At 42.4% G+C, this 26,610-nt stretch overlaps 1 protein-coding gene and 1 long non-coding RNA gene across 4 annotated transcripts in view; one reads left to right on the forward strand and one right to left on the reverse strand.

Annotated features, from left to right (window-relative positions):
• Nucleotides 1-2,236: 2,236 nt before the first annotated feature.
• Nucleotides 2,237-26,610, reverse strand: part of LOC119486926 (A disintegrin and metalloproteinase with thrombospondin motifs 20) — a 95,242-nt gene continuing 70,868 nt past the window's right edge. Inside the window, exons 29-39 of the mRNA XM_037767474.1 lie at nucleotides 15,120-15,287; nucleotides 10,261-10,434; nucleotides 9,288-9,458; nucleotides 8,060-8,281; nucleotides 7,721-7,850; nucleotides 6,779-6,873; nucleotides 6,593-6,687; nucleotides 6,313-6,446; nucleotides 4,205-4,296; nucleotides 3,812-3,916; nucleotides 2,237-3,535 (exon numbers count right to left, since the gene is read on the reverse strand). Of these exons, the coding sequence (XP_037623402.1) occupies nucleotides 3,446-3,535; nucleotides 3,812-3,916; nucleotides 4,205-4,296; nucleotides 6,313-6,446; nucleotides 6,593-6,687; nucleotides 6,779-6,873; nucleotides 7,721-7,850; nucleotides 8,060-8,281; nucleotides 9,288-9,458; nucleotides 10,261-10,434; nucleotides 15,120-15,287 (1,476 nt within the window). The 3' untranslated portion in view covers nucleotides 2,237-3,445. The remainder of the gene's footprint in view (nucleotides 3,536-3,811; nucleotides 3,917-4,204; nucleotides 4,297-6,312; nucleotides 6,447-6,592; nucleotides 6,688-6,778; nucleotides 6,874-7,720; nucleotides 7,851-8,059; nucleotides 8,282-9,287; nucleotides 9,459-10,260; nucleotides 10,435-15,119; nucleotides 15,288-26,610) is intronic.
• Nucleotides 16,441-24,694, forward strand: LOC119486927. 3 transcript variants are annotated; one of them, XR_005206612.1, is made up of 4 exons: nucleotides 16,441-16,986; nucleotides 17,744-17,797; nucleotides 22,134-22,240; nucleotides 22,452-24,694. It is a non-coding gene; the product is annotated as an uncharacterized LOC119486927 (long non-coding RNA). The 3 variants fall into 3 exon arrangements; XR_005206611.1 differs by having other exon boundaries at nucleotides 16,447-16,986; nucleotides 22,134-24,694; XR_005206613.1 differs by lacking the exon at nucleotides 22,134-22,240 and having other exon boundaries at nucleotides 16,466-16,986.

Below are 26,610 nucleotides of genomic sequence, written 5' to 3' on the forward strand. Positions count from 1 at the left end.
GTCTGGAGCCGCAAAACATGTGATCATTGTGATGAAGGTAACACAGTTTATAGTCTAAGTATATAGTATATAAGTCTAATGCAGTGAGGGCCAAAGAGACAATGTACTCCGGAGTATTAGGGCCACATTGAGGGAAAAAACATCTGAGATTTACAGAATAAAATCAGAATGTTACGAGAATAAAGTCATAATATTACGAGAAAAAACGTCGTAATATAACGAGAATCAAGTCATAACTTTACGAGAAAAAAAAGTCGGAATATTACTAGAATAAAGTCATAACTTTACGAAAAAAAAAGTCGTAATATAACGAGAATAAAGGCACAACTTTACGAGAAAAAAAAGAAAATAACACGTTAAATTACTACTTTATAATATAATGACTTTATTCTCATAATACTATGACTTTTTTTCTCGTCAACTTATGACTTTAGCACGGCTAAAAATAAACATAAATCAACCTGTGAGTCAGCTGAAAAGCCTTTTTTTATTATTACTTATTTTTGAACAGCGTTAGTATAGTAGCAAGACATACAGTATATGTATGATTAGTCAGCATAGCACCAGAATCAATCATTCGTTTCTTTTATACAGGCTACATACATACTGTAGGTACATATGATTCTTTAAAACATCTTTGGATAAAGCATGGCAAACAAGCACACTGTTTCTCTATTCAGTACCAATGCCCATTCAATATTTAGCACACTGTTTACAATTCAAGTATGAATATTAAAAATACACATATATCATAAGTTACAAATCTTAACGGTTATTACAAAAAAAAAAAAAAACAGGATTACATTTCTACAAAATTTTATGGCACATAGTGCATCAAGTATTCTTTAAATTTCTGATACAGACCTCATAGAACAATTGCCCATCATAAAAAACGAATGATGGCCAAAGGTTTTCTAGCTGCTCATTGACTTGTTTTTTTTTTTAAAATTCATTTTTCAGCCAGTCTTTAAATCAAAAGAAGCTGCGTTGTCTGAGAAGAAGAAGAAAAAAACATCTGCATCTATCTTCTAACTTTGGTTAAAGCTTAACTTCAGAGTACCAGCATGTTAGGTTGCTTGATAGCGGTGTGGTAGCGGTCACGGTGAATGTCATTTATGATGAGTTAAGGGCAGATTTCCTCATGCACTTTATCTGATATATCTGATATTTATTCTTTAGCTACATTAATGAGAGGACCATTACATGCATTAAAGGCAGATCCTACATCTGCCAAAAGAGCCAAACGCCAGTGTTTTTCCTTCTCAAGATCAGAGGTAATTCCAGTAGTTCAAAAGCACCATTCAAAAGATCCACATTTAAGGTTAGTGGTTATACATTACAAATAGTAGTAGGCTAATACCTTTTGTTTAGCAAAGCAGACAAAAAAACATCAGACAATGGCTTCTCCGTTGGTAGTAGTCATTGTACCTTAAAACATAGAACATATCTACAGTCATTACAGAATAAATATGGTCAAACATAAATATATTACAACACATATCTCAGTCGAGTATGGGTGCCTGTGAGAGGTAGGGGTTGCAGGTACCTACGGTAGGTCCGATGGAGGGTGTGAGGTGAGACATCACACCTGATACTGTGTCACGGTGTAACAGATGAGAACTTGTCTGTGTGGCGTAATTAAAGAAAAACATCTAGAAATAATAGAAAACCTTTAAACTGTACTTGAACACCAGGAAATACTGAAGGATTTCAGATATGTCCTCACAGCACTAGTGTTTATTCTGTCTCTGTGTGACTGTACTTGCAGGTTTGAGGAGTTCTGTGAAATACCTACGACAGATGACAGCAGACAGACTTTAGAAATACACAACAATAAAACAAAAGTGATCTGTAGTTGTTCTAAAGGCTCCTCACGCTCTCTCCTAAAGTTTAACCTCTGACATAAAGGCAGGTCACATCAGTAGTTAGTTGCTAGCTTACTCTTTTCTTTAAGTCTTGAGCCCCACAGGAATAGTTTGACATTTTAGGAAATACAATATATATTTGTATTCCTTTTCTTGTCGAGAATAAGATGAGAAGATCGATACCGCTCTGTACGGTAAATGTGAAGCTACAAAAATAGGACTTTCAACCAGGAGAGCGCTGTTCGAGACCGGTGCTTTGTTAGGTTACGTTAGTGACGTGTTTTCCGTATTTATGTGACATTGTTTCCGTATGTATTGTACTTAGTTTACATTCTGATTTTAAGGCCAAACATGATGTTTTTCTTAAACCTAACTAAGTGGTTTTGTTGCCCCCTGCTGGTGCTGCAGCTTAACACACGTGTGTAATATTCACACCTCGGGGAGGCAAAACGTGACACTGACACGCCATTCTCTGGTGGACAGGCGGGGCTATTACGTGCTTTGCTGTGATACGAGGTTGAATAATATATCGGCACTCACAACATGTTAATTATTGTTAATTAATGAGCTTTAGAGCTGCAGGTTTTATTACCTTCAGCCAGAGCTAGGCTAGCTGTTCACTCTTTGCTCACTCATTAACCATTAAACAGGTGAGTGGTATCGATCTTCTCATCTAACTCGAGACAAAAGAGTAAATGCCAAAATGTCCAACTATTCCTTTAAACTTGTGTAAGGCCAAGATGATCTGCAGTGTAGCTCATTTAGTAGTCTAAAAAATACAGTGTTTTTGTATAATTTCTTTTTTATATATCAGCCTATTGGCTGTCACACTGTAAAACAATAACACAACCATCCCTCACATTCGGTTTCATCGTCTGTCTGTAGCACTTCTTAGTCACCAGAGAACTGCAATGATTGTTACGTACATACAGTATATTGATTTGTATACTGTCTGTCGATTGCAAGTCAATTAGATAAGTGGTAACTAAATACTAACAGTGTAGCTGTAAAAATAAATATCTAGGTCACATATAGAAGAAGATTAGTTCCAGGTACTTCATGACGAACTTCTGGAAACGCTTTTTACCAGACATTTTCTTTTTATCGGATATGCTTCACTTCACAGATAACCACGAGAAAAAGTATTTTTTAAAGATGAGAATTTCTTCCTTGAAGTATTAAGTTTGTGTAGTTGCTTTCCCAGTGTTTTGGAGTTTTGTATCCCTTTGTATGATGCTAAAAAAAATGCATAACAGTGTCAGAAAAAAAAGCATTTTAGGTTCCAAAGCGCAGACGTGTTCGATAGCCATTGCAACACTGTTGGCATGCAAATATAGCTGGCTCTTCTTCAGAGTTAACAGTTTGGATGAAGGACGTGACAGTGGCCTTGTAGTGCTGCACAGTACATAGTGTCTCATATGCTTTAGCTGCCATTTGGGAACTGGGGATGTTACTGTGTTAAATGCTCCTTCGCCCCCCCACTCACAGATGACGACGGGCTCCAACAAATCACTGTTATTGCATGTTTCTGGGCTTCTGTCCTCAGGGGGGATTTAGGGGTTTGGTCTGTGCACGGCCCCTCAGTGGACTTGAAGGAGTAGGCCGTTGTGAGCCTGGGGAATGCACTTCCCACAGAAACCACCACAGCGTCCGTAGATTCTTGTTCCGTCCTACGGACAGAGACAAATGAGAAAGGAAAGAGTGGGCAAAGGGCACCCTTTTACGCGGAAAATGGGACGCTTCATAAATGTCAGTGGGGATTCCTCTTCAGTGAATCAGACAGAAATACAACGTGGAAATTCAGATGACATTTCAGAGCAACAATCTCATTCCAATGACCCAACACGAAGCACAATCACATCCCAGTCAACCAGATTCATAACAAAATCCATTCCAAATAGCGTCAGTCATACAAAAGACAACCATTATAGAAGTTAGCTTCTTACCTCAGATCTGTGGACTTTGACGGAGACGTAGTTGCCCTGTGACGTCCACTTGGTGGCCTCAGCCACTTTGAGACCAGTGCCGATCAGATTAATGCTGAACTGGCCCTGAACACACACACACATCAGATTCAATTATTGAACCGGGAAGGTCGAGCTCATTCATATCTGCAGAAAAAGATCTGTGGCAATAACTGCAGAAGGAGAGGCTTGAATACATCCTACTATGTGGTGAGCACCTCAAATGGAATAATAGAGTAGTTGGAAGTTATTGAAGAGGAAAAGGGCAGAGAATTATAGCAGCAAAAGTTTAGTAAAAATATCTTATCTCCATTAACACAAAAAAAGACACATGAAACATTTCCACGAGGCCACGATGTTCAGAGTTTCACCGACCTGCGGACACTTGGCTGCACTGTAACAATCTCCCGCCGTAGCGAAGGGCACAGGTCGACCGAGAAGAGTCTGGGAAAACTGGAGGTCTGTGACTGGTAAACAGCAAAGATACAAATCTAGAGTCACAATGTGCAACAGCAGAAGTAAACACAGACTGAAGAACAGCTGCTCGGAGGGAAATAACCACACAGAGCGTCAGCAGCTACAGTTTATGCGATACAGTTTCACTGCAGGGTTGATGTCACTTCGCTGTCACGTCGCCAGATGTTTTTCTCTTTATGCAAAATAACGTTCCTGCAATGAGATTTGGGGTTTGAGTTAATACAGTAATTAATCTGCTTATCAACTCTAAACCATTAAAATCCACAATCAAATCTCTTTAAAGGAACAGTGTGTAACATTTCAGGAGATCTATTAGCAGAAATGGAATATAATGAAATGAAATGTTGTGTTATTTAGCTTAGAATGAGCCCTTCATATCTACATGGATTGCTTTGGAAAGCGAGGAAGCCAGAGTCATGTGCTTCTGGGCTGGTTCTGGTTGCTTTGGTCGTGTTCTCGCTACCGTACTCGCTTTGCCGCTTCAGTTCTTTCGCTTTCTCCGGGCTCCTTCTCTCTCCGCTGCTTCCCTTCAAATACAAAAACACGTCGGCCAAATACGTCACACACACTCGCCCAGGAGAGCGGTCTGGACGGAGGCGGAGTCTGTGACGTATGTGTGTGTGTGTGAGAGGGAGCCGGACTGCCGGAGGGAGAGAAGGAAATGCCAAAGCGAGTCTCATGTCGGCGGGGTGGCTTAAAAACATTACATGACAATTTGTAGTCAATGTTCGCGATATAGTCATTTTATACACCGCGCGTGGAACAAGCCGCGATACATCGACTATACATCGATGTATCGCCCACCCCCCTATCTGCAACCACACTACAAGATGCTGCCAAATCCTACACACTGTACCTTTACATTGTTAACAGTTTTACATTAAAGTAGTTATGAATATCTTAAAATTGAAGGTAAAAATCACAGAAGTAACTCAGAACACAGAACTCACACGTGCTAGGATGTAAAGCTGTTATATAATGACTACCTACATGTTTTATGCAAAAGAGAGAAAAGAGATAAAAGAGGTGTATTTCACTTGGAGCTTATGAATCCAGGTATTTTACCAACGTGTGGAACCGGATCCATAATGAAACCGACTGTTGGAAACAGTCTATCCCCCCCGTTACAGTAGATTTGTGAGGAAACTGGTTTTACATTTTAAATCAGTGACTCAATCTGAACCTCGTCTCCTCGACTCTCCTGTTGTCACACATGAGAACCGTGACCGGTACCTTTTCCTGCCCTCCCTTCACGTTGGCCTGTATAAAATGACGATAAAGTTCACGAGATGCTTCCCTTCATCTTGAACTCATTATCCCCCCCCCAGCTCTCGTCAAGCCAAATGAGTACCATGCAGAGGGTGGTGGGGGGGTTGGGTGGGGGTGGGAACATGTGCTGTCAGGACCCGGACCAGACGAAGAGGATGGGAGGAGGATGACTGTGTAGGTTCTAATCCAACTTCCCCTCAGCACGCACACACACACACACACACACACACACACACACACACACACACACACACACACACAGTCCACTAATCCACATACTCTAATCAAAGGCATACTTGCACACAACAGGGAAGGTGGAGCTGACTGTAATAACGAGCAGAGGAATATGGCCTGAAGATGTGTGTGTGTGTGTCCGTGAATGTGTGATTGCTTGCATGCTAGTATGAGTTAAGTGTTTGACGTTGATGCGACTGCGTGCACGGGTGTGTGTGTCTTCTTGTCTCGCCAAAGAAAAGATGCGCGAGGCAGCATCTCACGCATGCATTCCTTTTATTCTCGCGCTCACGTGTTTGCGCTGAGAGGCCCGGGTTCAAGCCCTCGCCCAGCGATGTGAACACGGAGCGCTGAGAGGTCATCATTAAGACTTCAGCGGAGAGCAGCAGCACATATTGCATTTGGACGAGGCGGTATTAAGCACTACGGGAGGGTTAAAACAACACTGATGTGTGGTCTCATTACAGTAGACAGTGTAAGGCAATCACACAGTAATTACGCACTCATTATCCTCAGGGAGCTCAGGTCCAGACGGACTTTGTGGAAGAGTGTGTATCCCGCCGCTGAGTAGTCGTTCCTGCAGTCGCAGTCCTGTCTCCGGCTGCCGTTATACGGACACTCAAAGGGGTTCAGCAACCTTTGTGTTAACGACAGTGAGCATCAGGATTTATTCAGGACAAACACAGGAATCTGAACAAACACTACATTTCATACACATGCAGCCCAGTAATTCTGATTTACACATTACTGCGTGGCGATCAGTCATCGCTGCTTTATACACACCTGTGCCCGTACACCTCGGAGTAGTTGTCTGTCTGACCGCTGCGCAGGGTCACGTACTCCTTGGGGAAATCAGTCTGCATCTCAGCGCAGTAAATCTGAAGCCAAACACACCGAGACAACACATGAGGGCCTGCGTGGAAGCTGCAGGTTGAGTCATGACGTGTGTGTGTGTGTGTAGGAGCACACCTGTAGGATCCGGGACTTGACTTTGAGATAGTACTCCCCGTCTATCTTCATGCCCAGTCTCATCTGGACCTCTCGGCAGGAAGCGAACAACTGGCCTGGGAGAAGAGATACGAAGGGAGGAGAGGTTTCAGTGCAACAGCAACAACACTTTGACACCGAAGTCTGCCCCTCTACTCGTGAATCAAAATCAATAAATCTGTTGTCAACAAATGCCAGAAATGTTGCACAAGCTAATAAATGAAACACCGCTGTGAGAGAGGATTAGCAACCTGGCTCTCGTCCTCTTAAATGAGAGCCGTTGTAAACGTCTCATTATTTGAATCGCCTCCTCTGTTTTCCCAGAGTGCCGTAGAGCTCATATCAAGCTGATTAGCTGATTAGTATTAATACTTGACCGCGGAGCTGGCTGTCACCCGAGCATATCATTTTAATTTCGGCGGTGCCTGACTTGGCAGAAGCCAAGTCGGGGAATGAACAGCCCAATGCGCAAGTACTGAAAAATCTGAAATGTGGGGGAGCGAACCTACAAGCTTTGGCCCGCTGCCGGCTTTTACAGCGCTCGCGAGTTTCACAATGAAGGGCTGCCTCGGCCCCGGCTCACACCCCCGAGGCGTTTTGACAGACTGTCCGTTTCACAATTTGCAGAAAACTGCTGACTGTCTATTTATTGTTCCACTGAGTAATCACTCCGAGAGGCTTCGAGCGGAGGTCGCCGCTCTGCCTAATGTGTTAAAACAAAGCAAAAAGTGGAGTTTCTGTAAACACAATCAGACACGGTGTTGGTTGCCATATACAGCACACAGTCAATTTAATACCATCGCTCTACTAAATTCCTGGTTGGCAGTAAACACTGCGTGGCTCAGATGGCAGAGTTTTTGAGTTATGAACTTAACAGCCAAAAAGACCTCTTGGCTTTTAAGGGAAAAGAAAAAGAAAACTCACATTCTCTGTCTTGACACGCAGCTTGAGACTCGGGTCTCTCTGACGGACGGCAGTGTTTGGACGGTTGGCCTTTGGAGGTCACACACTCCACTCTGCGCTCCATCACTCCAGCGCCGCACGTCTGCGAGCACTGGTTCACACACACACACACACACATACAAGAGCATTCAATCCCACAGCTACAAAACACAATTAGCAAATAAGCTGCAGCCAGATCCAAATCCACAAATGAGATTTATCATCATAATGCACAAGTCATCAAAATGTTTTGTGAGAGTGGCGATTAAGCTAAGGGAGGATTTTTTCACTGCCGTGCCTAACAAGCGCTTTCTGTTTCACCTTGCTCCACGGGCCAACTTTCCAGTAGGTTGTGTGCGGGCAGTCCCTGAGGAGGCAGGGCTGGGAGCCAGGAGGGTGGGGCTCGGGGCAGTGGGTGCTGCTGGCAGAGGAGGACGACTGGGCAGCAGCAGCAGAAGCGTACGGCCGGCGAGCCTGAGAGGACGGCGTCACGGAGCAGGAGACGATACGCTGCTGGTAGCCCACACCGCAGCTGGCAGAGCACTGAGCCACACACACATACACACAGTTACTGCAGACTGGCACGAGTAAATGTTTGCACACAGCAGTGATATCAAATACCGAGGTGGATTTCTTCTTCTGGGCCTCAGTGCTATTAATTGTCTGAATCATTGTCCGTGCTTTCTTCCCTTTATTAAGCCCATTTCTTGTGTCTTTTATCTCCAAAATGTCAACTTTTCATGAGCTAAGAAAAACAGCCGTGCTTTCAGCTTTGTGACGTATTTCTCAGCTAATCCGGTGAGCTTATAAATGGTTTATTTTAGCATAAAGATTGGAGAATTTCCTCAAAGTAGTTACCACAAAAACTTGGAGATCCATCTAGACAGCGACTAGAGGGGGTCCAGCTTCTCAAATGTGAGGATTTGCAATTGTTATTTCTTTTAAATAAATTTAAATTGAATAGTTTTGAACTGTTGATTGAATAAGACGAGCAACCTGAAGAATTTAAAGAGGACCTGTTATGCTCATTCTCAGGTGCATACGTATCTTGTGTTTCTACTAGAACATGTTTACGAGCTTTAATGTTCAAAAAACGCTTGTCTTTTCTCAAACACGGCTCTGCTGCTCCGATTGGTCAGCTGGCCCACTCTGTTGTAATTGGTCAACCGAACCAAATTCTTCGGACTCTGCTCCAGCTCCACTCTAACTAGCTTTGTTTGAGGGCGTGCCAAACTAGCCGCTAGGCAGGTATTATGTAAATGTGTTACTTGGTGACATCACCACGTTACGGAAGAAAAGGCAGGACTTGAAGCAAGGCGTTTCAGGCCGTTCAGGAGCAGTGTTTCTGTCGGGGAGATAACTCCCTTTGGCCTGGACTTTGTAACTTTGCAGAACTTTAACATGAACATAAAAACTATATAACACACTAAAGGAAAGGGAAATAGGTCCTCTTTAAGGTGAGCATTTTGAGCATTTTTCACTATTGTTTTTCCTTCGTTGTACTTGTAGTAGAACAAAGCTCAGTGTATATTTCTTTTGTTATTCCTACCTGTGACCATTCCCCTGTCATCCACATGTAGTGGCAGGGAGCTCCTTTGCAGGGCTGGTGTGTTGGCGGCTGGGCCGACGGCTCACAGTAATCATCCTGGACCGGTGTCATCCCCGGGCCCATGCAGCCCACCTTCCTGCTTCTCATGCCTTCTCCACAGGTTGCATTACACTACAAGGAAGAGATGAGTGGGAGTGAAGAAGAGTTGGCAGAGGGGGGGCAGTGTTGTACTTTACAGCAACAACATCATCGACTCCTCCGACTCCTGCTCGCCTCTTCAGCTCTCTCAAATGGACACTCCTCATTATGTAAAGGTTTACACAAGTAGAGACCGACATTAGCTCTCAAGAAGCCCAAACATGTGCCGATGTTTCCATAAAAGATAAAAGTTCAGCCGGTCTCCCTCAGGCCCGGTACTGGTTTATAGGAGCATTTAAAAGTAATGATATAGACCAGATTCTTAAAATTAATTTATGTAAAAAGTCAGCTGTGTCTGGATTTTCAAGGCCAAACTGTGAAAGGCTGTAAGTTCTCGAGGCAACACAGACAGGAATCTGAACACTGCAAACACTCTGCAGCAGGAGGACGCAGCGCTAAGTCCCTACATGGTGCCCCTCTTTTATGCCTCGCTTTCCAGGACAAAGCACGGGACATTAAAGAAAGACGAGCGGAGAAAAAAAGCAGTCTGCTAGCGTGACGGGACACAGAGCAGTGATATTCAGCGGGACAAAAGGGATGATGGCTGTCGGTACTTTGAGGTTTGATATGATTTGCCTGCTGATGCTTATCACCAAAGCCCTCGCGACTGATGAGAGAGAGCGACGGTACCTGCAGGTCGTCCATTTAACGGTGCAGAGAGAGAGAGAGAGAAAGAGAGCGGAGATCTCAGCCAATAAAAACCTTAATGAGATGGTTAAACATCTGCTCATGGGGGACTTGTAAAACAGGAAGAGAGAGAAAGAATGAGTCTTACTTCCTCCCATTCAGCAGCGACCCAGGTGAAATGAGTGCACTCTGATGTTTGGCACGGCCGGACGATGGCGGGACGCTGGTGAGCATCACAGAGATCCTCTCTGACCCGTCCACTGCCTTTTAGTCTGCAGTAGACGTCTCGGTTCTGAACTCCAACTCCACAGCTGACAGAACACTGGGCAGAGAAACAGACACAGAACTGAGTGAGAATGAGGCAGCGAATGGAAACAACATTCATGGCATACATACTGTGTTTCTCACACTGTGCAGTACACAGAAGATAAGTATATATTAGGAGAATAACACTTATTTTCACGGCATTCATTTCTCTCATGGAGTTGACCTTAAAGGAGCTCTCCACTGATGTCACACAGGAAGTTCAGTTTCCTCGTCATGAGGACGTACTACTGATGATGTCATCAGGGGTTACAGAAAGTCTGTGTTACAAACTGAAGGCTGGAGTTTATAATAATCGGGCATTTAGAAGACTGAGTTGCATTATGGGAAATGTAGAATTAATGTAGAGTTTGACCATAGACTATATAAGAAGTGGACGTAGTCACCGTGACGTCACCCAATGGTTTGTGGACTGCCATTTTGAAGCCTTGAGTTCAGTGACACGAGAGGATGGAGCTCAATAGCACATTTTTAGACGAACAAAAAGGTTTTAATTAACCTCATGAACTGAAAACACACTGTGAAAGGGTTAAAGTTGTAGGATGAAAAACACAGACAACGCCATGGTAGCGACCTGTCAATCACCAGGTAGCCCCGCCCTAAAGCATCCCCTGCTTTATGGTCTATCTGACTCTAAATGGGACCATCATTTACTAAATGAACATCATGCTGTATTGAAGAAGACTTGAAACTAGCGATTGAGACCATAAACTCATGTTTACAATGTTTACTGAGGTAATAAATCAAGAGAGAAGTAGGCTCATTTTCTCATAGACTTCTATACAATCAGACTTCTTTATGTAACCAGAGGAGTCACCCCCTGCTGGCTGTTAGAAAGAATGCAAGTTTAAGACACTTCCACATTGACTTCACTCAGAACCGGAGGTTGCCCCCACTGAGTTCGACCAACACAATGGACAAAAAGTGTAAAAAAAAATGTATTTACTGCAACAAGAACAATCCTCTGTGGCCCGAAACCATTGATCTCATATACCACCATTATAAAAGACTGTATTTTGAATTTTCATCCCAAGAAGGTTTAAACTTTCCCAAAGGCTAGCGAAGCGATTTCTAGGTGCGAGATGTCATCTCAATGTAAAGTCTATGGCACGGTCTGGAGGTCTGGAGGGCTCAGGTAAAGACATGAATCTGCATCTACACTGAGCTCTACAACGTGGAAGCAAACCAAGAGAGAAACCTTCTAGCATATGTGCTGTGTTTTGCAACTTTTACTGAAATGAACGGGTGACATCTTAACACATCCATTGTGGAATGGGACAATTAACATGTCTTGCAATGAATCTTTGATATGTTTATCTGTGATGTGCTAAAACAAGGTAACACAAGAGGAAGGGTCATAAAGTCAGATGACATGAGCCCCCATACGCTCCTGGTCATAATAGGCTAAATAGGGCTGCAGCAGCAAACCCACTGAGTGTATTTAATTCAGTAAGGCTGCGTTTTATTGCTGATGAATTTAAGTTATCATTTGCAAGAGAAGAATTGAGTTATTTCCTCTTCCAAAAGTCTCACTTTTATGCGACAATACACTTCAAAATGTTTGTTTGGTCTGCAGATTTCCTGCTTTGATGCTCCTGAACAATGTACTTAATAAAGCCGAAGCCCGTTTAGAGACGTATATCTGGGGTCACTCAGAGGTCTATCTGAAACATCTCTTTGATGTGCTTTGAGGAGCATACCTGCATACTGAGGAAGCACTCTGTAAAGGCTCGAGCTGATCAGCCTGATTTCTCTCCAAGTCTCCAACAGACCTCAAAGAACGGTGCCAGCCGGGCCTCGGCCATCTCACACAGTCACAAAATCATCTGCGCATTATACAGGCGAGTATCCAATTTCCCAAAAACTCTCCAGATGTGTTTGTGTTGTCCGTTTCTCGCTGCAATCGTGTGTTTTCATTACGGAGTGTGTGTGGTTGAATATGGAGGAAGGGTCAAGGACTTCAAAAAGCACCATAGGAAGTCTGACCTTCAAATAAAAACATGAAAATAAAACCTGAAGTGATTAAAGTCACTGTTTTGATCAGAGGTGGTGGGGACATCATGAAACTATAGATGAAACATTAGGAGATGTTTCATAGTGGAGTTGAGTGAGTTTCACCAGACTTTAAACGGTCAGTTCACCCCGATTACTAAAACAAATTTTCCCACTTCTATCTATTGATATCAAGCCGTGCATATCATTTAAGTAAGATATCCACCTTTGACACAATGGATGCTAATTGAATTGTTTCTGTGCTACTCACAGCACAGAAAAATGACATTTGAAAAATCCAACAACTTAGGCCTCATGCAAGAACATTTTCGTATTTGTATCTTAACTAATTTCACTGAAACTATGTGTGCACAGTGAACAACTACAAACAACCAGTAGAAAGAGGGGAAATATTCTTGTGTCCTTGGCTCAACAGGCAGTCCCCCCCCACTAACATGTTGTCCATTACACCCCCAGTTAGAGGTGACTGAGAGGGCCGGGGAGCTGTGGAATAACTAAAACAGTGGGTGCTGCTGAGGTTTCAAAGTTGTCACATGCATGGATATTAAGATATAAACCATATCTTTATGTTCTCGTTGATGATTTCATGGTTGCTGGTGGTATGCGGAGGAAGATGATTGCTTCCAGACACCATCGAGAGAGAGAGTGAGAGGGGAGGAGGAGGAGGAGGAGGAGGACATGGGTCTTCATGGACCTTTTGGGATTCAACAGTTACTTGGAAAGAAGGAGGGATGAGGTGGATTTCCTCTCACTCTCACTTATCAATATGAACTTAAAAGTCGATAATATGTCCGTGCTGTGTTGACGGATGTTTCCTAAACCCCAAAGTGGCTTTAACGAACCCTGATATTGCAGGTTTAAGGCAACCAGTGCAAGCTCTTTGTATTTATTGTGTGTTTCCTCCGGGTGATCTGACAGATCATCCCTCCTTTCTTTCTGCTCTATGATGGTGGTTTTGAATATTTCCCTCCCTGTGGGATCTCAACGTGACTTTGAGCTGAAGCCGTGCTGCGGCTGCGTGCATCTCCTCTTGGTAGCAGATATCGCGCCTGTGTGGTCGGCTGTGTGATTAATGTGACCTCACACTCCCCCTCCCCCGTAGCGACTCCTCTATGCGTGGCCTTTGCCCTGCCAGTGTCTGGTTGCACTAGTGTACAGAGGTACAGGAACCTGCTGTGCTTCAGGACGTGCCCTCTGTTAAGCTAAGTTCACGCTACACAACGTTCAAAGTCGTCAGATCGCAGTACTGTTCGCATTACACAACGTGCTGTCTCGTAATCGCTCTTTAAGTCGTTGTGGTTTTCACACTACATGACGGACCAGCGTCAGGGAGTCACACACTACAAGCTCTTTCTCTAAACTACGTTTTGCCACGAAAACACACGAGAAGCACATGGTAAATGACGTGATCAATACACGAGACACATTGCTGATGTTGTTGTTGACATGTGTTCACAAAATAGTCTGTTTCCACACTCTTTTTTACTCTTTATTCCTCTAGGTACAACTACAATTTTGCTCCGTGTTGCAAATGTAACACATACAGTAAGTTCCTAAAGGTGACCCCTCCGCCAGGTTTCCCCTCAACCCGTGTCTCGCGCTCTCATTGGCTGTAGCTCGTGGCCGGAGTCCCCGACAAGTCCAGATGTTTAGCATGCTAGATATCTGGAATGTGTCTGTGAGGCATCGCCGAGCATCGGAGAACCTCTCGGGTTGTGTCTTTGAGCAGCTCACACGTGACGCTCAAATGCCGATGTGCGAGCGGTGAGCCGCTGATCTGGAGCTTTTGTCGGGGAGCTCCAAAAACTGTCGGGGAACGGAAATCAGGGCTAAAGTCGTGTAGTGTGAACTAGTCGTTAGGCGATTAGTGGTTCTGGTCTAAGTGGACTAAGATTTCTTTACTCAATTAGTTGTTTTTTATGCTTTCTTCATGCTGAATGACTTATTAGCAAGAAACGTATGAGGCCATCTCTGCTAAACACCAGATTTAAAGTGGTGATTTTGTGCGATTCGTTGAGGAGGAACCGATCTGTCGATTAAATCAACTAATAGATTAGTCGACTAAGAATTTCTTTGGCTGAGGACAGTCCTACTCTCATCTGTATGGGAGGCGGAGCTCGGCTGCATCAGCTGCAACTCTAGATCTCCATGTTTACTGTATTTCATTAAGAAAGCGTATTTTGAGCAACAAACACATTCTTCATAAGATCTAGAGTCTGGAATGAGATTCCCATGAACGAGCTTTTGTGTGTGTGTGTCATCTGCGTACAGTAAAATGCTCTTGAAACATGCTGTCTGTGTGCGGTCTGATGAAAACCTTCAAAAGAAGAACTCTCACAGCATAAAGCTGTGCTGTAGATTACACAACCATTTCAACACTTTGTCTGAATCATTCAAACCTGAATAAACGTAATGTCAAGTGTGCCGCATAAACAGTTTTACAGATCCAGCCTGTGGTGTTTAGTTCACACTTGTGGAAATGACACATTACTCTCGACTAAGAATAAACTGAGTGGTGATGGTGTGTGTACATGTCCTACATCTGCAACCTCTGGGAAACCTTCTGTTTGTGTTTCAGCTGCTAGCAGCAGTCCATGTTAGTACGCTCCCCGAGAGGGAACCCGGGCTATTTTGCGAAACCAGAGGAGACGACGAGAAGAGCAAACATACCTCGCTCCACCTGTTGGACTTCCAACCGGGGCATCCCCGCGCCCGACAGGCCTTCTGCGTCCGCGGCCGAGGAAGATGACCGCAGTGTTCCTCCTCTATTTTGGTTTGGTTCTGATAAACACAGGCAATCTCCCGCTGCTTCGTCCCCCGACCGCAACTCACTGAGCACTGCAGATGGGAAGGGGAGAGAAGGGGGGATGGGTGGAGAATGAGAGAAAAGAAGGGCATATTAGCAACGTCCTGGTGAAGATCACAGCTCTGAATCTCTACTGATTATTGTCATGATCGTGGGTACAAAAAGATATTACAAAATGTAATTTTCAAATGCTGTGAGAACCACAAATGAAATGCTGTTTGCCTCCAGAGGACATAGTAAACACTGTTGTATAACAAAATGTTTCTCCCAGGACATATAGACCATTTAGACGTCGACACAAGAGCACCCAACAGCTCCCTTGTCCCATTTCATGGCCAAGTGAACACACTGCAAACAAATCTAACTAAACAACTTAAATGGATTTCCCCAAAAGCTTTTGTCAAACACTCAAGACGCTGATGGGACGCAGCCAACTATTTAACCTGTAAACAGAGGAATTACTTCTAGAGCCGCCCTGAACGGCAGAGGCCGAGGCAAGAGGGAGGAAAGATGCAGAGCGAAAACATGGATGGATGCATGCGCACGGCGAGACAATCATCATCTGGTACGAATAAGGAAAGCTAGAGAGACGACGAAGAAGACACAATGAATAAAAACCAGACACTCTGACAACTCGGAAAAAAAAAAAAAAAGGCAGAGATTATAGATGGAAATATTGGAGGGTCTTCGGTCCCCATGAGGCCAGACAGCAATTAGGGTGCCCGCTATTTCTGCTTGACGAGTGAGCGCCCCCATACAAAGCCACTCCAAAAATGGGGTGCTGGAATCGAATACACACAAGACGAGGAGAGTTGCATTTTGTCTTAGCATATTTTCCAGTCCAGATAATAAACATAATATTGCATTGTCCTCTAATTATGATCTCAGAATGTTGCATAACACCAAACACACACTGTGTGCTCATAGTACCGATCATATGACGGATGACGGAAACCTAAATGTCTTGAGGATTTAGTCTTTCTTCAGTTTCTAGGAGCTAAAAGGCCTAAAAGAAAATGTACTGATGAAGGTTTGGGCATCTATTTGAACCCCTTCAAACAAAGCCACCTCCTGCCTTTTTCTTCTTTAAGTGTGGTGCGGGCCGTGGTCGACGCTGCACACACACAGGCACACACACACGCATCATGCACATTGTAATTACGGAGGCATTTTAAACACAGGGCTGGCTCAGCTGACGGAGAACATCAAAGCCGAGGCCGGAGCTGAGTGACTAGTCGTGAGCGAGGCAGATTCACATACTCGTGCACACTCACTCAAAAATGATAACAGAACTGCCTCTACCTCAGACAAGAGCAGGGAAACATGTCGGAGGAGGGTGGGGGGGAGGAGAGGATGAGGCGGAGGGGTAGAGCCCCTCCTTACTGCTGTAAAAGCAGGAGGAGAAAAAAAAAAAGAGAGAAAGAAAAAAAAGGAAGAAAGGAAATCGCAGCCATACGGGCTGTGCTCCCCCAGCTGAACTGGATCTGCATTTGAACGGTGGGAGAGCGGAGACGCTATATGGTCGACCGTGCTCCTCCCTCCACCCTGCCAACCTCATCTGTCAGCCATTAGTTAATCAGGGCTGGTAACACAGAGCACAGAGAGCTGGCACAGCGCGTGGGACCAGAGAGGACAGCTTCACCTCTGAGAGCAAGAAGAGGGCAAGGACTCGGGGACCTCTGCTTCAACCGACCGACAGCTGGGCTGCTTCACTCAGCAGCACCCACTCAGGTAAGACCGCTCCGCTTATCGCTCACGTTACCAGTGTGACAAGTTACCGTCGAGCTGCTTTATGCTCTTTGCTTTAAAAAGAAATAGTAGTGCTTGTGTTTGGAGAAATGTAAAAGGGATGATTGCATGTCCTTTAAAGGTTGATGCCTGATTATTACTGTGATAGTATCTGAACTGTCGTAGCCAGGTTAAACAGGTGAATGTGTTACCAGAGTTGTTTTTAATATATGGACTCACTTTAACACGAAGGAGAGGTACAACTCCTCGAGAAAAAAACACATAAATCAACGGGTCACACGGGAAACGAGACACCCTTGAGACGGATTTGCCCGCCCACGTTGTCCCAGCGATTAATTTCACATGATCAGGCGCGTTAAATCTACTATAATCCAGAGAGGTTCATCTAGGCATAATGTGGATTTACTATAAAATGAGATGGGTTTCTTCCAAGCAGAGCAGAGTGAGAGAGAGAGAGACATAATTGATATTTAAAGCCGTATATGTAATGAACAAAGGCGTCTCTAAATGATTCTACTTAGCCGCTCTGAAGCAGCTTTCTTGATTTGATCGAGTTTCACAATTCTGGAACAAATCACATAATCACATAATTGAGTGCTAAACCATAAAACAGCCCGAGGAGTTTGATTAAATTACCAAAATGTGATTTCATACAGACACATTTCTTTAGTATAACCTCTAGCAGGAGAATCAGACTGATATGGGATACTTGTTTTTGAGCATTAATGTCTTTGTCTAGGACCGGCAGGCGTCAACCTCGACATGACCCCACCCACTGCATCGCTGTGAACAGGTAAGCCAATAGGACACATGGAAACTGTTAAGGAATCTGAGGGAGAAACTCGACTAGAGTTTGAATAGCTGTCACTCAGCCAATGTGGCAGCTATCAAAGCAGCTAATACTGCAGAGCATACCTCACACAGAGAGAAGCCAACAAAGATCAAAACTGCTTTGTGTGTATATATGTTCATTTATTTGATCAACGGTGGCCTCAAGCAGCGCATGAAAACACTCATTACTATGAGAACTATAATTACGCCACAAAAGTCTTTTTGTTTGGTGATAAAAGCAGAATTAAGTGCTCTGAAAACAGAATCAGAAACATAAACATCATAATGTGAGTTTTGCCAAATGTCAGATTTTACCAGATCAGTGATAAAGTGATAAAGATATATATATATATATACTGTATTTAACGTTATTGTTTGACATGCTGCTAAATTTTCAGCTTGTTTCTTAACTACTATGATGACGTCCTGCAAAAGTAATGAAACAAATTGTATTATATGAAAGAAAAGTTAGTAATATACCACGACAGTTTAGAAGAAATTATGCATTATTAAGTATAAACTAGGGCAGTCAAAGTTAATGCAATAATAACGCATTAACGCAACCTTTTTTAGGTCGTAGCGGGCTCAGTTTTAAAGCTAGAGTGAAGATACTGGCATCATATGAAACTACAAAACCTAATGAATCCATCGCTACAACCATGTCATACTAGCTTGTCGCGAAAGAGGTTAAATAACGCTCCAAACTTAGGCTACATTTTGGTGAGGAAAAACTGGCATGGTCATATTCCAAGGGGTCCCTTGACCTCTGACCTCCAGATATGTGAATGTAAATGGGTTCTATGGGTACCCACGAGTCTCCCCTTTACAGACATGCCCACTTTATGATAATCACATGCAGTTTGGGGCAAGTCATAGTCAAGTCAGCACACTGACACACTGACAGCTGTTGTTGCCTGCAGTACCTGTGAGGGTTTCTGGATCAATATCTGTCATTGTTTTGTGTTGTTAATTGATTTACAATAATAAATATATACATACATTTGCATAAAGCAGCATATCTGCCCATGTTGATAAGAGTATTAAATATTTGACAGATCTCCCTTTAAGGTTAATTTTGAACGGATAAAAAATGTGCGATTAAATATTCTAATGGATTGACAGCCCTAGTATAAAGTAAAGGCTGCTAAAAAGGCTATTTAGACCACAAATGAGCGTATACGTTTCCTATATTGAGTGTTTCTTTTAAGTGAGACCATATCTTAAAATGCGAGAGCCAAGGTCGAATTCCAATCACATTGCAGCACACTCGCAATGCAAGACGATGGTAATACCAAGCATATGGTAACTGTAGTTCCATAGACTCTTCAAAGGAGCTCAGTGTTGACCCGGAGCAAGAACAAACTTGCAAGTGTCGACTGTGAAGGGAGTGTAGAATTATACCCCCCCGGGCTTGTGTTGTCAAGGTGGTGAGATACAAACAAAGGGAAGTGCTCTATATGGTCAACCATTCAATCTTCATTTAATCTGTACCGCAAACCCACGCAAGGAGCAAGTAGTAACAGTCGGGGACCGAGCGTCATGTCTTCAGTTATAGCTTAATCAGTATCAGCGTGTCCTCTGGTGCATAGATTAAACTGCACATCAGAGAAAGAAGGAGATAAAAACGGGTCCCATAACATCCAGGCTGCGTTCCTGTGCATGGTGTTGTTTTGCAGGGAGACTTTCAAAGACAGAAGTCAAAACAACACATGTTGTCAACATGGGAACAGCTGGTAAGAGCGGCGTCATGGGGCAGAGGAATGTCAAGAGTCATAGATCTTTTCTTATCCATCAGGCCAGAACAGCTACCCAGACTCGTTTGAAACCACGCAACAGGAGCAGTGTGAAATTCATACATCCAACTCAGCTCACGCTAACCTTTACTAACTTTACCCATGACCGATCTCACAGCAGGCTTTAAAACTACAAACCATATAATGAATTTAACAAAAGCAAATATATCCGCGTGCAAAATAGAGATGTCTTTTTGCTGACAGCAGAGTGCGGTGAAGTGCAGATGTGACAAGTCGGCCGTATTATTCATCCCAGGATGGGACTGATTGTATGATGTGGAAATCATTTCCCGTCTCTGTCGATGCAGCTCCTGGAGCTGCAGAGCGCTTCTGATCGGCTCAAACCAAAACAGCATATTCTGAGCTCCGTGCACAAAGTACGACTTTGGCAACTTTAAAGAGTTAAATAAACAGCCGGTAGAGTCGGCAGATACAGTTTCTTCAACGCAGTTTTCCTTTTTAAGTCAACACCACTCAGAGAAGACACACCAAGAAAACCATCAGTCAAAACCAAATGACAAAACAGTCGAGTATTTCCGTCTGTCTAAACATTCCGCCGAGAGCTTTTTCCATTACTATGTTACCCTGAAACATCCAGCGCCGCTCACATCAGCACTCTGGATGAGGAATAGATATAGAAAAGAAAGAAATTCTTGATGATGGAACTTGAAAAATACAGCGGACCGGCCATAAAGTTATAAAGCGGTGACCTTTGACACACAACATTCAAGTCTAAGTCCCGCTTCCTGCTAAACGTCAAACAGCTGCTTTTCTAATCTGTCATAGCAACCAGCCTGCCACAGCTTGTATACAGAGACGTATGGAAACACTCCTGACCTTGCATTTACAAGAAAAAAAACACAAAAAACAAAGCAAAAGATGCAACAGAAGGAGAATAACAGTTTAAATTGTCTTTGTAACAGAAAAAAATATAGGAAATGGAGGAAAATCCACACCTGGTATGTGTCTTATTACTACATATCCACATGCACAATGGCAGCACGGCAGCATTATAGTGGAGCTTTGTTGGTATTTAAGTGCAAATTGCAGCGTTTAGCAAAATTGCTACTGCTTTTTATACTTTACCACAAGCTCTACTAAACCTGTGCCTGGTCTCAAGCCAAGTCCACGACGGGCTTTGACATACTGTAGGACAAACACACCCGAAACACTGCATCAGTGAGAAGAATAAATAAATAAATGAATTATTCTCTGGGTGATACATTCCCAGTACATCGTCCACAACATTAAACATCAGGTTTTGGTTTCAGCCCCTCAGACTCAACGAGTCAACCAGTTTCCACCAACGGTAGATAAACAGAGATAGAGGCATCGGTAACGTTCCTCCCCACTGGGAGTTTGTCTCAGTATAACCAAATTCATAATGCAGTAGTTAGTAATGTAAAATACAGCCTCTCTTTGACAGCTTGTTAACAAATGAAGGAAGAAAAAGTAGTTGCCCACTCTAATCGATCCCATGATAGAGGGCTGAAACCTCGATATGAAGCTAGACTAAATAATAATTAAATAAAAAAACAACATTTTTGGTAAATCTCTTAAAAACGTAATTTTTAAAAATCTAAAACAACATAGAGCTGCAACAATAAGTCAATTAATCCATTAGTTGATCAAGAGAAAATGGATTACAGCAACTATTTTGACAATTAATTAAAGCTAGGGTTGGTAATCCTCTTCAAAACATTTTTTTGTTATATTTGTGGAAATTCTCTTTATATATTATATATATTATATTATATTATATTATATTATATTATATTATATTATATATTCTCTATATATGGACCACAATCAACGAATACACACGAATACTCAAGGCTGGATTTTTCCTTTGAATGTTGGTGTTCTTTAGAAGCAAGTGGAAAGAACTTGGAAGAATAGTTCAGTGGCCCTGCTAACATAGAACCATTACATAGCTGACTCGCATGGAAAGTACAGCACACGCACTCAAACATACGAGTAAAGCTAAATCTCTAACCCTCTACAGTGTAGCTGAACCATCACACAGTCTTGTATGTTGAAGTTGGACTTTTATCTCCCTTGAACACTCAATCCATCACCGTCTCTCCCATAAGAGCTCTTTGACAGACATGTCGAGTCCCACGGACTCCCATTTCACTCCATCAACTCGATAGCATCGACAGGCCCGAACAGGACCCGGCCCCATCGAGTCTGACGCGGTCGCCTCGTGTGAGAAGAATACGCATTTAAGTGGCGTCTAAGAAGCGACTCCTAGAGGCCTAAAACCACTTTATAATACTCCACCAAGGAGTTGAGGGAAAGCAGGCGCGCTCTACCTGTGTCAAAGTGAAGCCATGTTCCCTATCATTCGACGGTAGACCAACCTAAATGCTTCCAGACTTTCACGCCCTGTCTCCTCTCATTTTCTTGGATCACCCCCACACAATAACATCCCCCCTTTACTAGATGGGCTCTTCTCTTAATTTCTTCCAATGCCCTGCTCAAACTCCACTCCTTCCTTTCCAGATGGGGCTCCTAGAGGGAAAGCATTATCATCTTTTAACTGCTCTCTAGACTCAGTGGTGAGGATGTTTATGCTCAAGTGCTGGCAAACAAAATCTACATTACAGCGGGTAATATGTTAAACTTATCTTTGTGTTATTCGTCTCAAAGGAGACTTCCGTTCCTAATGTGAAAGCCATGCTGTGATCCAAATATTTAGAATCTTCAGATAACATCTCAGCATCTGGTTTTTCTGCCTCCCAAGTCTTAATGGTTTGCATAAAATCTGCTCGACTTTTAACCAGCAAATCATCAACTGAACTATTTTGTTTTCTCTCAAAGGCCGAATTGAAACATTATCTCCCCCCCGACTCAGATTTAAATTAAAGCCATGACAAGAGCCACGCAGAATAGGGGGGTGGGGGACCTTCCAGCCACCGCTTCAATCGCTCACACTCGACTGGCACACGGGGCAGCATCAGGAAACAAGCCCAGTGATGTCACGACCGACTGACCCCAGGGTGACAGGTTTGGAGGGTATCTCGCCCGCTGCCCGCTGCCCTCAGGCCAAAGTCAAGTATGTCAACGTCGTGCATGTGGATTTCATTTGAAAGCAGCACGATTAGTTCGCAGACGCTGGACTGCGATCCCCCCCCTCCATGGGAAAGCCACTCTGGGCAGGAAACGGTATGTTTTTGTTAGCAACAAACAGGCATAAATTACCAAAAATGGTGCCTCGGTTGCCGATTCATCACTCGCAGACAGACAGAGTCAGAGTTGCTGCTCGCACACGTCTGACATCGACGTTGCTTTTAAAGTAATCACCATTAGTTAATGATATTTACATTCCTGATGCTGAACTGTGTCTGCAATCATACGTTTGTGCAATAAATGTGATAATTGTTTTGTGTCGTTTCTTCTTTATATATATATATATATGACTAATGTGTTTTGATGACCTGTGTTTGAAAAATTAATATGGCTTCGGCAATCATTCATTCGTTTTTTAAGCTGTCGCTGCAAGATTAGATTATTCTTGGAGAGACAAACTAAAGCAATGATTTGATTACATTTGAAAAATTGGACTTTATTGTTATTGAATGCCAACATACTCTTGTCGATTAAATATTTATTAGGACGCAATGCACATTTATGAATATTGATGGTTGTATATCTTAATTTAAAAGCCATTTCCTTGTTAATAACTCTTTAGCTTTATTTCCATATAATATTGAAACGCCTTACATGTAACGGTATCTGTGGAACTACTTTCCCAATTAAACAGTAAACAATAATATGAGATATTTTGGGAGAATATAGAGCATATTTAAGAATATTTTTTGATATATTGAAAAGGATTTCATTGATGAGCTGCTGCTGCAAACTGATTTGATCGATATCGTTGGTGTAATTAAAGTGTATTTTAGCATAGAAACATCTTTTGGGGATACTACCAACAGAGGAGGCCGTTACTGTACATAAGGTAAGATTCACTCTTAAACCATGAGGAATATTTTAACAATGTTATGTAATCCAAGAACCCCCCGGACCATTTTATCACCCTCTGGCCTTTTTTTTTTGCCATTTCACTGAGACGATGTTTAATTTTTGGTTCTGAAATGATTAAAATACATTAAAAGAAATGGTGTGAAGGCTTCCTGTAATATATGATGGAAGGCACGTGTGTAAAGGTAATCTGATAACCAACATTAGTCTTTGATTTAAGTCTAATTATTTGAGTTTAATCAGGCTTCATTGTTTCTTTATATACAGTTATATTAAATGGATGCTTCACTGCAGTTGGTTAATCAGAGATTTTACTATCCTAAAGTGTAGTGATAATTAAATACACTGCCTGATATTACTTCTCACACACACATGCTTTAAAAAGCCGCTTTAATGTGCGTTCTACTTCAAAGAATGACCTCAGGACAATATCAAATACATAATTCAATCAGCACTTTTCTGTAAATACCGGCTCTCCGGGGCTTGCTTTTTGGATCCCCTCGACTAAACTAACCCTTGCCAGCATGCATTAATACCAATTATTGTTGTAGTAAAAGTAATACTCCGTCGGTGTCCTGCCAAACGCATTACAGAGAGCTCCATTAATGCAATGGTAAACAGATGTGCCACCCAGCGCCAAAGTTTGATTTGGACCGCGTATGTTTTCCTCCGGGGACGTTACAAAATAAAATGTTGAAAACACATAAAAGGAAAACGCCTGAAGTGTTTTTACACCACATTATGCAGAGGTATGTGAAGTATTACAGATACTATAGAAACACATTCTAAGTGTGCCAACAAAGACTGAATTATTATAGAAGGATCACTGCTGAACAGAATGAAGTCAAGTGAGGGTCAAATACCAAAATACCACATAATGACCTCCAAGTCAAGTCTTTTCTATGAGCTGTTTAGAGCAACTCACCTGCACACTGTTTACTGCAAAAACATGCTGTATGTGTTGCATGCCCACGGTTTACCAGAGCATATTAGTGCACGTTGAAACTACTGTATATGAACGAATACCTGCCGTGTCAACTGTTCCACTGTTAAAGCAATAAACTATATTTCAAGTGTCACTATTCTGCAGTCTTCTTTTGTTTTCCCGTCTTGTTCTCTAGAGAGACGTCTGTAGGATTTATATGTGTTCATAACTAGAGCTGCACTTTTTAAAAAATATCTAATTGTGATTATTTTGACTGATATTGCAATTGATTTATGATATTCGTGGGTATCATTTTCACTTTTAAACATATTAAAATGATTATGGTGTGAGTTTTGCGGAGATCTGTCCTAAACAAAGATGTTTTCTTAAGCCTGTAGAATATGATGTCCACAAGATTTCATTTAAAAGGGTATGTTGACACATCCTACAATTTGAAAATTGCACGAGGCCATATTGCGATTTCGATCAAATTTCGATTAATTGTGCAGCCCTATTAATAACCTAGCATAAACTGAGCTCTTCCTTTAGAGTAAAAAACAATTACTAAAGTTATTAAAGGCACCGTCCTGTATTTTGTTTGCCAGCTAAATATTGCATTTAGAAACAACACAAATTTCACAGTTACGTTTCTTTAATAATCTTTACAATGGGGGGGAAAAAGCTAATTCAACATGTTTATGTATTTTTTTTGCATGTGAATGAAATAAATAGCAAAAAAACAAAACAACAAACAACCAAAATATGAAAAATAAAATAGAGTTGCCTTGAATTTTGGCAACTTTGCACCACAGGGTTAAAAAAAATAAAAAATAAAATGAAAATAATGAAGGAGTGGGAGTGAAACTGCCACGGCTGAGGAGTCTTGGTTGTAGTGGAAGTCTTGGTTGAGAATGACACACAAACAGCGGAAGAAGCAAAAGGAACACGAGAAAGAGACCGCACACATCCTCGCTGAGAGGACGCCGACATAAATACAGACCCAACTGCAACACTTCACCTGAAATATGTGTCATGATAATTCCATGTTGCCTTATAACTCAGGGTGCTTACATGGTGTATTTTAAAACTGGTCACAAACTGTTAGCAGGGAGCTTGAATCTGCAGAGCTGCTCAAACCACTGCAAAGTGTCAGAGAGGAGAGAGTTCATCACATACTAGACTGTATATGGCAACAGTCCTGTGCTCCTGCATTGAGTGAGAGCTGTACGGTTACTGGAAGTTCACACAGAGCTTTTAAACTCTGACCTTAAAGTGTAACTTAAAGGGGAACTACGCCTATTTTCTAAATTCATCTATGTTATTCAGATGGTCTAAGACAGTCCAAAAAATATCAGTAAACATGCACAACTCTCTCCAAAATCCATAAACTAGAGCGCTAAAACTCAAACTTGTGATTTCATAGGGTATAAAGTAGGGGATGACCCGGCACTGGAAACAAAGCTGACCGTATATCCTGAAGATGTATGTGAATCAATACAACAGAGCCAAAGCCACTCACATGGGATTGTTACCCAGAACCCTACAGGTATATAGTTCCCCCTTGAGTAGCATGTTGATATCACTGATCAGGTCACATGACTGCAGGTATCCTCTTTGCATACTATAAAAGACCAGTAGCGTAGTTCAGGTGACATGTGTGTGTGTGTGTGTGTGTGTGTGTGTGTGTGTGTGTGTGTGTGTGTGTGTGTGCGTGTGTGTGTGTGTGTGTGTGTGTGTGTGTGTGTGTATGATGACAAATAATTCAAGTAAAGTGTTACAAATCAATCTAAACTGGAACAAAACATTAAAGCTGCAACAATTAATAATCTATTGTAAACAAATAAATAAGTTTCAATTGAAAAAAAAAAAAAAAAAATCCTTCAGAAATACAAAAACTGGCCAAAGGAATAAAAGAGACACAGCAACAAATGACTCTATGAGGAGGAGGAGGTATCTGTGTGCTTTAGTTTGTTTCATGGATGACGATGGAAGCTGGAAAAGAACGGCTCAAACTAAACTGATGCTGCACAACGTTAACAGAATAAATCCATATGATAAAACTCTTCATGA

Source organism: Sebastes umbrosus, chromosome 4 (assembly GCF_015220745.1).
Source record: "Sebastes umbrosus isolate fSebUmb1 chromosome 4, fSebUmb1.pri, whole genome shotgun sequence".
Classification (NCBI taxonomy): Eukaryota; Metazoa; Chordata; class Actinopteri; order Perciformes; family Sebastidae; genus Sebastes; species Sebastes umbrosus.